Consider the following 13,854-nt stretch of genomic DNA (forward strand, 5'->3'; position numbering starts at 1 on the left):
CATCTATAGTAAACAGTTGATGTTTCAGGCTGAGATCCTTCATCAGGACTAGAAGTTAAGAGAAGTCCGGGTAAGAAGCTGGGGGAAGGGGAGGAAGTAGTAAAAGGTAAAACTGGGAGAGAGGGAGAGGGTGAGGTAAAGAGCTGGGAAGATGATTGGTGAAAGAGATTAAAGGCTGGAGAAGAGGGGGGTGGAATCTGATAGGAGAGGACAGAAGGCCATGGAAGAAAGGGAAGGGGGAGGAGAACCTGGGGAGGTAATGGGCAGGTAAGGAGATAAGGTGAGAGGGGGATCAGGAATGGGGAATGGTGAAGGCATTTACTGGAAGTTCAATGTTCATTTCATCAGGTTAGAGGCTACCCAGATGGAATACAAGGTGTTACTCCTCCAACCTGAGTGTGGCCTCATCACAGCGGGATGAGAACAGGAAATAGAATTGAAATGGGTGGCTACAGGGAGATCTCACTTTTTCTGGCAGATGAAGCAGAGAAGAGGTCTCCCAATCTATGTCTGGTCTTGCTGATGTACAGGAGGTCACACTGGGAGCTCCAGATACAGTAGATGATCCCAACAAACTCATAGATGAAGTGTTGCCTCACCTGGAAGATCTGTTTGGAACCCTGAACGGTGGTGAGGGAGGAGGTGTAGGGGCAGGTATAGCACTGGTTCTGCTTGCAAGGGTAAGTGCCAGGAGGGAGATCAGTGGAGAGGGATGAATGGACAAGGGAGTTGCATAGGGTGTGATCCCAGTGGAAAGCGGAGAGTTTGGGGTGAGAGGGAAAGATGTGCTTGGTGATGGCATCCCTTTGGAGATGGCAGAAGTTACGGAGAATTACGTGTTGGATGTGGAGGCTGGCGAGATGGTAGGTGAGAACAGGAGGAACCTTATCCCTGGTATGGTAGCAGGAGCAAGGGGTGAGGGCAGACCTATGCGAAATGGGAGAGATGCAGGTGAGGACAGCGTTGATGGTGGTACTGAGAACAAATGAAGGCTCTGGAGTCACTAGACATACATACATATGTTGGTCCGAAGCAATAAACAGGTTCTGGAGGAACTCAGCAGATCGAGCAGCATCCGTGGGTGGAGGGTGAGGAGGAGGAATTATTGTGGACACCAGGTTATCATATGAGGAATGTTTGATGACCCTGGGTCTGTACTTGTTGGAATTCAGAAGGATGACGGGGGATCTCATTGAAACCTTTCCAATGTTGAATGGTCTAGACAGTAGATGTGGAAAGGATGTTCCCCATGGTGGGGGAGTCTAGGACAAGAGGGCACAGCCTCAGGATAGAGGGGCACCCTTTCGAAACAGATGCTGAGAAATTTCTTTAGCCAAAGGTGGTGAATTTGTTGCTACATGCAGCAGTGGAGGCCAGGTCGTTGGGTGTATTTAAGGCAGAGATTGATAGGTTCTTGATTGGACATGGCATCAAAGGTTACAGGAGAAGGCCGGGAACTGGGGTTGAGGAGAAAAAACAGATCAGCCATGATTGAATGGCAGAGCAGACTCGATGGGCCAGATGGCCTAATTCTGCTCCTATGTCTTACAGTCTTATAAAGGACTATGCCTAAAAATTTGAGAGGAACACTGGTTATTGCAGCAGTACAAAGTTGTAAAGATAAGAAATACATCCCTTTGGAAGAAATATACTTCATTGCAAGATATAAAAATGACCACTTCCGGAATAACCAGCAGTTCCTTTCTCTCAAAGAAGCTGCTCAACCCACTGAGTTATATTGTGAAATTTATCTACTTTTGATTTCCCTCAGCAGATTGCTTGTTGCTCCAGATTTCAGTATCTGCCACCTCCTGTGTCTCCACCTGCAGAGTGCTGTGTGTCAGTCTGAAAATTTCACAGGCCTTCCTCGCCCATTTTCATTACTGAGGATGGACTGAATAGTCACAAGAGAAGTACAGTCAGAAATAGAACCTTCACCAGCACTAATGTCCATGAAAAAGAGTACCTCCCTGTACCAGCACCGGGTAGGTAACTGACCCCATCCTGCACTTTCACATACTTGTCCAAAATGCAAGACCATAAAACCATAAGACATAGGAGCAGAATTTAGCCATTCAGCCCATTGAGTCTGCTCCACCATCCCATCATGGCTGATCCCAGATCCCATCAACCCCGTACATCTGCCCTCTCACCATATCCTTTGATGCTCTGGTTCTTAAATGTTGAGAGAGCATCAGCTTAAACCAGGGGTTCCCAACCTGAGATCCACAGAACCCTTGCTTAATGGCATAATACGTTCATGGCATAAAAAAGTTGGGAATCCTTGGCTTAAACCATCCTCTCAGCTGGTGTGATCCACTGTGGAGGCTGTCAATGAGTGTATTTAAGGCAGAGATTGATAGATTCTTGACTGATGAGGGGGTTAAAGGTTATGGGAAGAAGACAGGAAAATGGGGTTGAAGCAATAATTGAATGGCAAAGCAGATTGATGGGCTGAATGGCCTAATTCTGCTCCTATACTTTATGGTCTTCTGGCCTCATTACAAGCGCCCCCACGTGAAACGTATTTTTCATTGAATCTTCTCTAAACCTACTATTCTTTCGTTCAAATCTTTGTCTGCTGGTCTTGGATACCTTTGTCCCAGTGAAATATTTCTGTTAAAGGTGGCCCATCAAATTTTCAGATGACATGAGGAATTCTGATGAAGAGACAGTGTTACCTTCTTTATGCTTCTTCCCACAGTCCATCAGGCCACCCCTCAGCTTCCTCTACTTCTCCAGTATCTCCATGCAAGTTAAGCACTCTATCCCAGGAATCATCCTTGTGAATCTACTCTAACATTATGATGTTGGAGTGGATCAGAAATCCCAGTAATCCCTGTGACTGTAACACTTTCAACTCTTTGCCCAATCCCCTAAATTCTTTTTTCAAAACCTCATCTTCTTACCCCATGTCAATTGTACACATCACGATCTCTGGCTGTTCACCCTCCCATTTCAGAATGTCCTGTATATGCTCTAACATGTCCTTGTCCCTGGCACCAAGGGAGGGAACACACCATCCATTTTTAAGAGGTACTTTTAATGCCAAGCTATCTTCCCACATTAGTCTCTACCACTTCATGTGACCTCTTTGGATTATATCTGCTATCTCCTGCCAGTTTCAATCTATAACAACGCTTGGCATTGCTGAATTTTGTTTCATCTGTGAACTCCATAAAGTTGCTCCTGCACTGGGTGTAGGAGACTGAGAGGGGACCTTATAGAGGTGTATAACATCATTTGGCAGGGTGAATACTTTCAGCCCTTTTCCCAGGGTTGGGGAATTAAAAACTAGGCAGAGCAGATTTCAGGTGAGAGGTAGCTCCTTCATGCAGCAAGTGCTCTGTATACGAAACTAGTTACCAGAGGTATTGCTTGAGCAGGTACAACATTTTAAAATTACATGGATAGAGAAACAAAAATCCTGAAGGGTCTCGGCCTGAATCATTTCCACAGCTGCTGCCTGACCTGCTGAGTTCCTCCAGTATCTTGTGTGTATTGCTTCGGATAGGAAACGTTTAGGTCAGTGTTTTTTTTTTTTTTAACCATTTTTATATCATGGGACCCTTTCGTAGTCTGATGAAGCCTGTGGACTGCTTCTCAGAATGATGTATTTAAATATAGACAGTAAAATACATAGGTTTACAGAAGAAACAGTTATCAAATATAAAATCAAATTGTGATATAGTAATAGATGTGCTTTATTAACATTAAATAACAAGACTATACATTTAACAACTGCAATGTGATATGAAAATATCTGCATTTCTGTTGGCGACGAAGTCTCAGGTACTGCTAATACTGCTGTGGTTTGTCGCCTACATTCATCATTGAAGGAAATGCTAAATTCCAGTTTGAGGTTAATGAAAATAAAGATGTAAATTTTTCCCAGCCAAGTTCACAGACCCCAGCATCTATCCATGGACCCCAGGTGTGTAGACCCCAGATTAAGAACCCCTGGTTTAGAGGGATGTGGGATAAAGGGACAAACTTTGATGGGAATCTTGGCTGGCATGGCTAGTTGGGCTGAATGGCCTGTTCCCATGCAGTATGACTGAATTCCTCTCAAATCCTAATGCCCTCTCTGAGGAGATTTTGAAACTAATAGAAACCTTTCTCCTTAAACCTATACATTTAATTTTGATTTTGAAGTGAGAAAACTAAATTTAAATTGATCAGAATGTGTGAGATTTCTCCCATTACCCTATTGTAAAAAATTACCTGTCTCTTTACCTGATAAAGTGCAATGTCCTGGCCCCTCTTCTCGTGTGTTGCCTGGAGCTGTCGCTGGAGGAATTGCTTCTGGGTGCTCAGTTTTGCCCCCTGATCCAGCACCACCTGCAGTTGCTGCCTGAAGCCTTTGACCTCCTGCTGTGTGTGACGTAGGGATTCAGTCCTGCTTTGATCCCATTTCATCAGATTCTCCAGTTTGGGTTCATAATATTTCTGCAGCCACTGTCTTTGCTCAGCTAAAATGTTCTGGAATTCATCTGTTTGCTGGCCCTTTGATCTGGACACAATATTGATAGTGTTTCGGATGTTTTCAAGTTTGTGGATTACTTTGTTTATTTCTTCTTGCTGGCGATCTTTAAGCACAGCCAGTTCATCGGAGAGGAGCTGTGCCTCAGATTCTAAAGCTTCTTGTTCTAATGCCATCTGGGGAAGGCTTTGATTACTGGTGCTCACTGCATGTTTGTAGGTCATTTGAGTTTTTATAATCTCAAACAGTTTCCTTTTAGTAGATTTTATCTCCTCCTTGTAGTTTTCACATTCAATCTCTGCCTCCGATTTACCCTGGAAAAGCACCAGCAGCTTTGCCCGCAAGTCACAAACCTCTTGGATCATTGGTTCTTTCACAAAGATTAATTCTCTGATAAGATTCTCCCTTTCTTCTAAGAGTTCCTCCAAGGAGTCAATGCATCTTTGAAAGTGTCTCCCTACTGCTTGCAGGGTATCAGCAGCTTGAACAATGTCCACAGGCGACTCATCAGAAAACTCGTCCTTTGTATCCTACAGTCATCACGACACAAAATAAGAAACTTAAGATGCATTCATTTGATCATAAGATTCCCCTAGCAAGTGGAACAGGCTGCCAGAGGAAGTGGTTGAGGCAGGTACAATCGTATTATTGAAGGGGCACTAAGATAGTTGCATGGAGAGGAGGGGCTTGGGGGGACATGGGCCAAAAGCAGGGAATTGGGATTAGCTGGTGGGTATAGTGGTCAGCATATACTGGTTGGGCCAAAGAACCTGTGTCTGTGTTGTATTGCTCTGTGACTCTGTAACTCTACTTATTCTTCCTAATCAGTCTTATGTATTTGTCATTATTCTTACAAAACTCTGGGTACCATGATGAGTGATTCTTGTGTCCTTTCAGTGTTTGTGAAAATGAGGCCCTTCATTCTCTATGGACAACCAGTAAACTGACGGTTTTACTGATGCTCATCTTTGCAGGGACACAGATCATTTTCCCGTTGTAAATAAACCCTGGTGGCACAGGCAAGGTGGTTAGGAAGGCACCATCTTGTCTTCATCAGCCTGGAAATGCATTCCAGGGTTGGGCACATTGTTACACCTGTGAAATGAATTGCAGGGTTGGGCAGATCATTACACTGGCAAAATGAATTGCAGGGTTGGGCAGATCATTACACTGGCAAAATGAATTGCAGGGTTGGGCAGATCATTACACTGGCAAGATGAATTGCAGGGTTGGGCAGATCATTACACTGGCAAGATGAATTCCAGAGTTGGGCACATCGTTACACAGGTGCACTACGTTGGTTAGAAACATTGACAGATACATTAATGATGTACAAGAGGCACATGGATGATAGAAAGTTGATGGACTATGTAGGAGGGAAGGGTTAGATTGATCAGAGCTGACTACAATACTGTGCAAAATTCTTAAGCACATACTGTATATAGGTGAGGTGCCCAAGACATCTGCACAGTACTGTAGTAATTTTATGTATTACATTGTACCTCTGCCATACAAAAACAGATTTCATGACATATGCGAGTGATGATAAACCTGATTCTGATATGGGTCTCTGTTATGGACTGAGTGGGAAGGGGACAGGCAGAGGGAAACCATGGTTGGGAAAAGGGGAAGGGAGAGGGGAGGGAGCAAAAAGCACCAGAGAGACATTCTGTAATGATCAATAAAACAATTGCTTGGAATCAAATGGCCTTGTCTGGCATCTCAGAGCTGGGGTGTCTGTACCCACACCAGCCCCCACCTCTCCTTCTCTGCCACCTGTGTCACAACCCTCCTGCGGTATTCCATTGTCACCATTCCCAACATCCTTTGCTCCCACCAGATTTACAAGATCACACTCGGCTCCGCGTTGACAAGTATGGTACTGTACTAAAGTCCTGGCCACCCTAGCTACATACACAGTATGTGCCCAAGACTTTTACCCAGTACTGCATGTAGGAGGGAAGGGTTAGGTTGATCATAGAGTACCAATGTTCTTGGTAAGACATTGTGGGCTGAAGGGCCTGTACTATGCTTTGGCGTTCTATACCACCATAAAACCATGAGAACATAATGCGAAGGAACAGTATCAGGCCATTCGGTCCATCACATCTGCTCCACCATTCCATCATGGCTGATTTATTATCCTTCTCAACCCTATTCTTCTGCCTTCTTCCTGTAACATTTGACACCCTGACTAATCAAGAACCTATCAACCTTTGCTTTAGATATATACAATGACTTGTCCTCCAGAGCCATCTGTGGCAATGAATTCCACAGATTTACCACCCTCTGGCTAAAGAAATTCCTCCTCATCTGTTCTAAATGGATGTCCCTCTATTTTGATGTTGTGTCTACTGGTCCTAGACTTCCCCACCACAGGAAGCATCTTCACATTCACTCTATCGAGGTCTTTCAATATTCAAAAGGTTTCAATGAGATCCTCCTCTTTCATCTAAACTCCAGCAAGTACAGGCCCAGAGCCATCAAACACTCCTCATACGTTAAACTTTTTATTCCCAGAATTATTCTCGTGAACCTCATTTGGACTCTCTCCCTATACCAGCACATCCATTTTTAGATACAAGACCAAACCTGCTCATATTACTCCGAGTAGGGTCTGATCAAGGTGCTTATAAAGCCTCAGCATTACAACCTTGATTTCATATCCTAGTTCTCTCAAAATAAATGCTAAATTTGCAGAAGTTGCCTGAATGCTAAAATTGTCTTCTTTACTACTGACTTAATCTGCTAGATAATCTTTAAGGAATCCTGCACTAGGACTCCCAAATCTGTTTGCACCAGCACATACAAAATATTAGAGGAGAAAAAATGTGCTAGGCAAACTCAAAGGTCTTAAGGTGGCACCTGGACCAGATGGACTATGTCCCAGAGTCCTGAGAGAGGTTGCTGAAGAGATAACGGATGCATTGGCCATGATCTTTCAAGAATCACTTGATTCTACATTGGTCCCGAAGGACTGGAAAATTACAAATGTCACTCCGCTCTTGAAGGGAAGAGGACAAACAGAAGGAAATTATAGGCCAGTTCGCCTAATCCCAGTGGCTGGGAAAGTGTTGGTGTCTATTAAGGTTGAGGTTTTGAGGTACTTAGAGACCAATATAAAATAAGTCAAAGACAACATGGTTTCTGTAACGGGAAATCTTGCCTGACAAATCTGTTAGAGTTCTTTGAGGAAGTAACAAGTAGGGTGGACAAAGGAGAGACAGTGAATGTCATTTACTTGGACTTTCAGTAGGGGTTGATAAAGTGCCACACATGAGGCTGCTTAACAAGATAAAATACTATGGCATTACAAGAAAGATACTGGCATGGATAGCAGAATGGCTGACAGGCAGGAGGTAGCAAGTGGGAATAAAAGGGGCCTTTTCTTGTTGGTTACCAGTGACTAGTGATGTTCCTCAGGGGTCAGTATTGGGACCACTGCTTTTCACATTGTTTGGCAGTGATTTGGATAATGGAATTGAAGGCTTTGTGGCAAAGTTTGCAGATGATACGAAGATAAGTGGAGGGGTAGGTGGTGCTGAGGAAGCAATGCGATTGCAGAAGGACTTAGACAAATTGGAAGAATGGGCATAAAGGTGGCAGATGGAATACAGTGTTGAGAAATGTTTGATAATGCATTTTGGTAAAAGGAACAATAGTGTGGACTATTATCTAAATGGGGAGAAGGTTCAAACATCAGAGGTACAGAAGGACTTGGGAGTCCTCATGCAAAACTCCCAGAAGGTTCATTTACAGGTTGAGTCTGTGGTAAAGGCAGCAAATGCAATGTTGGCATTTATTTCAAGGGGAATAGAATGTTAAAGCAAGGAGATAATTTTGGTGCTTTATAAGACACTAGTCAGGCCACACTTGGAGTATTGTCAACAGCTTTAGGAACCATATCTCAAAAAGGATGTGTTGTCATTGGAGAGATTCCAGAGGAGGTTCACGAGGATGATTCTGGGAATGAAGAGATTAACATATGAGGAGCGTTTGGCAGCTTTGGTCCTGCACTCATTGGAAATGAGAAGAATTCAGGGGGGATCTTATTGAAACCTATTGAATGTTGAAAGTTCTAGATAGGGTGGATGTTTCCAATGGTGGGTGTATCCAGAACTAGAGGGCACAGCCTCAAAATTGAGGGATGACCATTTAGAACAGAGGAAAGGAGGATTTTTCAGCCAGAGAGTAGCAAGTCTGTGGGATGCTCTGCTACAGACTGTGGTGGATGTCAAGTCTGTGGGTATACTTAAGGCAGAATTTGATCATTTCCTGATCAGTCAGGCATCAAAGGATATGGCGAGAAGGCAGGTGTATGGGATTGAGTGGGATCTGGGATCAGCCATGAGGGAATGGCAGAGCAGACTCGATGGGCTGAATGGCCTAATTCTGCTCCTACGTCTTATGGAACTGAGCAAGTCAGGGGGCATCTACAGAGAAGTTTGCAGCAACAACAGAAGTTTAATCCATCTACTTGGGAAGAGTAGAGCCATTTAATCCCTTTGCCACAAACTCCATCATCCCTTTCCCTTGCAATGGCCTGAGGATGAACCAGACAGTTGGTCATCTTGGATCTTTATCTGGTCCTGAGTGAGCTGCAGGCTGTCTGGTTCCACCTCCATCTCTGCTGAAACCACTTCCTCTTTGCTGGCTTATCATTCCAACAATGTCCTGCGAGGCCTTCTATCTTCTACATCACAACACAGGAATATCGCTTCCACTTATTTCAATCAGCTTACCATGTCTGCACCGAATACAGTGCTGGCTTAAACCAATCCCATTTGTCTGAATCCCTCCATACCCTGCCTGCCCACACCAGAATAAGGTTTATTCTCACTGACACACATGAAATCCGTTGTTTTGTGCAGCAGTTTATGTGATGCAATGGATTGTATGGGATGCCCAGGGAAGGGTAGTATGTAAAACCACAAGACATAGGAGTAGAATTAGGCCATTTGGCCCATCGAGTCTGCTCCACCATTTCACCATGGCTGACCCATTTCCCTCAACCCCATTTTCCTGCCTTCTCCCCCATAACCTATCAGCCTTTGCCTTAAATGCACCTAGTAACCTGGCCTGCACAGCCACCGGTGGCAATGAATTCCACAAATTCACTACCTCTGGCTAAAGAGACACCACCTCATCACTGTGCTAATCTGTCCCTCTGAGGCTGTGCCCTCAGTCCTAGACTTAGGACATGAAATCCTAGACATTGAAAACATCTTCTCCACATCCACTCTATTGCGGCCTTTCAATATTCGATAGGTTTCAATGAAATCCCCCCTCATTCTTCTGAATTCCGGTGAGTACAGCCCGAGTCTTCAATCACTGCTCACATAACTCTTTCGTTCCTGGAATCATTCTCGCAAACCTCCTCTGAACCCTCTCCAATGTCAATACATACGTTCTTAAATAAGGGGCCCAAATCAGTTCCCAATTCTCCAAGTGAGGCCTCACCAGTGCCTTAAAACAGCTTCAGCATTACAGTGGACCGAGACGCAGGACTCTCGGGGAAGGGGAGAGGAGGCAGAATCCGCTTCTACATAAACAAAAGTTAGTGCACGGAGGTCACGATGTTAGGAAAATCATGCAGTCCACATCTAGAGAATTCTTATAAACTGTAGACTGTTTTATTCACCGCGGGAGTTGTCCTCATTTATTCTGGTTGGCATCTACATTTCCACCTCAGGCCTGCATCAGGGAGGCACTACAACACCTGGCTGACTGGATAACTGAAGTGGAGAACAAACATCCAGACTCCTTGCTCATTGTTCTTGGTGATTAAGGAAACCTTAGCCATGAATTGCCAAAATTTAGACAACATAATAAGTGTCCCACCAGGGACACTAGCATACTAGACCACTGCTACACGACAACAAAGGATGCATATCGCTCTGTTACATGCGCAGCCTTGGGACTCTCCGACCACTGCCTGGTTCACCTTCTCCCGACATGCAGGCAGAAACTAAGATCAGCTAAGCCTGTTGTCAGGACAGTCAGGAGATGGACCAACGAGTCAAAGCTGGAACTTCAGGCCTGTTTCGACTGCACGGATTGGAGTATCTTTGAGGCTGCAGGTACAGATCTTCATGATCTGTCTGACATCGTGACCTCATACATCAGTTTTTGTGAAGACATGTGCATTCCAACAAAAACCTTCTGCATATCCAACAACAAGCAGCCCTGGTTCACATCAGAACTCAGGCAGCTTCGTTGGGAGAAGGAGGAGGCGTACAGAAGAGGGGACAGGATTCTGTACAAACGAGCCAGGAACACACTGACAAGGGAGAATCACGCAGCGAAGAAGCGCTACATTGGAAAACTGCAAAACAGGTTTTCAGACAACAGCCCAGTGTCAGTGTGGAAGGGGCTCCAAGAGATCTACAAGAAACCATTCCCCCAGGCTGTGGAGAACCATCAACTGGCTGACAATCTGGACAAGTTTTATTGTAGATTCGACACCTTCATTCCCCCCAGCCTAAACACAGACCTACCTGCAACCCCCATCATCCATCACCCTGACACCTCAGTATCTGCTTTCTCACCCCACATTAGAAAAACTGCTCCTCCTACCCCCCTTCACTTCAGCCCTCTTGTACCTGCACTCAGGATCTGTAAGAGGGAGGTGAGTCAGCTGTTCTGGAGGCAGAAGACCAGGAAAGCGCCAGGCCCAGACGGCGTGTTGCCCTCCTGCCTGAAGACCTGCGCTGATCAGCTGGCCCCCATCTACACATGGATCTTCAATAGATCACTGGAGCTGTGCGAAGTCCCTCATTGCTTCAAGCGCTCCATTATCATTCCAGTCCCTAAGAAACCCACTATCAAGGGACTAAATGACTACAGGCCTGGTGCCTTGACATCTGTGGTCATGAGGTCCTTTCAGAGACTAGTTCTGGCTCACCTGAAGGACACAGGCCCCCTGCTAGACCCCTGCAGTTTGCTTATCGGGCAAATAGGTCAGTGGATGATGCAGTCAACATGGGACAGCACTACATACTACAACACCTCAACAACCCAGGAACTTCTGTGAGGGTCCTGTTTGTTGACTTCAGCTCAGTGTTCAACACCATTGTCCCAGAAATCCTCCACTCCAAACTCACCCAGCTCACTGTCTCCCCAGCCATCTCTCAGTGGATCACAAGCTTCCTGACTGACAGGGTGCAGCAAGTGAGGCTGGGGAGCATCATTTCTAGCACCCAGACAATCAGTACCAGTGTCCCCCCCAGGGATCTGTGCTCTCCCCACTGCTCTTCTCCCTTTACACTAATGACTGCACCTCACAGGCTCCATCTGTTAAACTCCTGAAGTTTTCAGATGACACAACTGTCATTGGCCTCATCTGAGACGGTGATGAGTCTGCATACAGACGGGTGGTGGAACGGCTGGCCCTCTGGTGTGGTCAGAACAATCTGGAGCTAAATACACTCAAGATTGTGGAGTTGACAGTGGACTTCAGGAGGAGCCCCCCAATACTCCCCCCACTCACTATACTCAGTGTTGTGTCTGCTGTGGAGACCTTCAGGTTTCTGGGTGTCACAATCTCCCAGGACCTGAAGTGGACATCCAACATGGACACTCTTATCAAAAAGGCTCAGCAGAGGTTGTATTTCCTATGTCAACTCAGGAAGTACAACCTGCCTCAGGAGCTGCTGATTCAATTCTATTCAGGAATAATCCAGTCTGTTCTCTGTTTGTCCATCACTGTCTGGTTTGGATCAGCTTCCAAACAAGACAAGAATAGACTCCAAAGAACCATCAGGGCTGCGGAAAGGATTATTGGCGTGAAGCTGCCCTCGATCCAGGACTTATATGCATCTAGAGTCAGGAAGAGAGCAAGCAGCATCATTGTAGACCCATCACACCCTGGACATCACCTGTTCCAACTCCTTCCTTCTGGTAGGCACTTTAGATCACTGTATGCCAGGACAAATAGGTACAAGAACAGTTTCTTTCCATATGCCATTAGTATTATGAATGCTTGAATTTTAGTCTATTATAAACCAAGTCCACCTGTACATACACAGGTATACCTCATTGTATATAGTCCACAACTATTTGCACTATTGTTTTGTTTGCTTTTTGATTCTGTACAGTGAGAGCTCAGGGAAACCAGCATCAAATTCCCTGGATGTGTCCACATACTTGGCAATAACAAAGGATTCTGATTCTTGCTTTTATATTCTAGTCCTCTTGAAATGAATGTTAACATTGCGTCTACCCACCTTCCTTACCACCAACTCAACCTGCAAAGTAATCTTCAGGGAATCCTGCATGAGGACCCCCAACTCCAGTGTCCCTCAGATTTTTGAATTTTCTCCCCATTTAGAAGATAGACTATGCCTTTATTCCTTTCTACCAAAGTGCATGACCATGCACTTCCCACACTATTCTCTCTACCACTCTTCTGCCCATTCTCCTAATCTGTCCAAGTCCTCTGCAGTCTCTCTGATTCTTCAACACTACCTGCCCCTCCACCTATCTTTGTATAGTCTGCAAATGTGGCCACAAAACCATCAATTTCATTATTCAAATCACCAACATTGTCAGTGTTGATGGCAGACCCAAATATGAGACACAAAAACACAATGCAAGGTAAACTAAATTGAGTTTATTGCTCATTGCAAGGAGGGCAAAGCAGAAGCAGGAAATGGCATCATGGACAAGGAACAGGCCCTGGACCAAGGCTGGGACACAGGGGCTGTGCTAAGGCTAAGACTAAGACTAGGAAAGTACAACCAGGTCAAGGAACCAAGAACTAGAAACCTGAAGGAGGACTCCAAGCCAGGGACTGAACAGGCACCCAGAACCTGGGTCTTGACTCAGGCTCAGACCCCAGATCCAGGCAAAGACAAGATGTGGCTAGGCTACAGGACAAGGCACATGGAACTCAGCCAGGGCCCCAGACTCAATGCTGGGAACCTCCAGGGCTAGCCAGGACTCTTCTTATTCATTGGACAGACTCAGACATAAAACACTGAGCCGGGAATCCTCGTTAGACATAGGACGGGCTCAGGACTCTATTTGACACAGGGTCAGGACCCCTTTTTAGACGCAGGACATTGATACGAAGACCACATAGTGACGGACAGTACTATAACTGGGCCGCAAGTACGCTCCAAGCAGCGGCAAGCTCTTGACTAACCCCGGCGGGTTAACTTTGACTGACCTGCTCTGATAAGGGAAGGCGGCTTGCTGGAACTTGCTCCAGGAGACCAGGCTTGCTCCAGCCAGCCGACATTGGCTCGCAAACTACCTTCAGTGACTTCGTTAACACTCTCACACGAAACGGTTGAAAGCCGGAGACTATAAACTGCCGGTTCAGCCGAGAGTAAATTGTCTCCAATCACCAAGCCCGAGGGACACGGAAA

At 45.4% G+C, this 13,854-nt stretch overlaps 1 protein-coding gene across 4 annotated transcripts in view; it reads right to left on the reverse strand.

The window, feature by feature from the left end:
• Positions 1-13,854, reverse strand: part of sync (syncoilin, intermediate filament protein) — a 40,979-nt gene extending 27,125 nt beyond the window's left edge. For all 4 annotated transcript variants that reach the window (XM_072246172.1, XM_072246174.1, XM_072246173.1 and 1 more), the window contains exons 1-2: positions 13,653-13,854; positions 4,237-5,013 (exon numbers count right to left, since the gene is read on the reverse strand). In XM_072246172.1, coding sequence (XP_072102273.1) covers positions 4,237-5,013; positions 13,653-13,724 — 849 coding nt within the window. In that variant the 5' untranslated portion in view covers positions 13,725-13,854. The remainder of the gene's footprint in view (positions 1-4,236; positions 5,014-13,652) is intronic.

Source organism: Mobula birostris, chromosome 29 (assembly GCF_030028105.1).
Source record: "Mobula birostris isolate sMobBir1 chromosome 29, sMobBir1.hap1, whole genome shotgun sequence".
Classification (NCBI taxonomy): Eukaryota; Metazoa; Chordata; class Chondrichthyes; order Myliobatiformes; family Myliobatidae; genus Mobula; species Mobula birostris.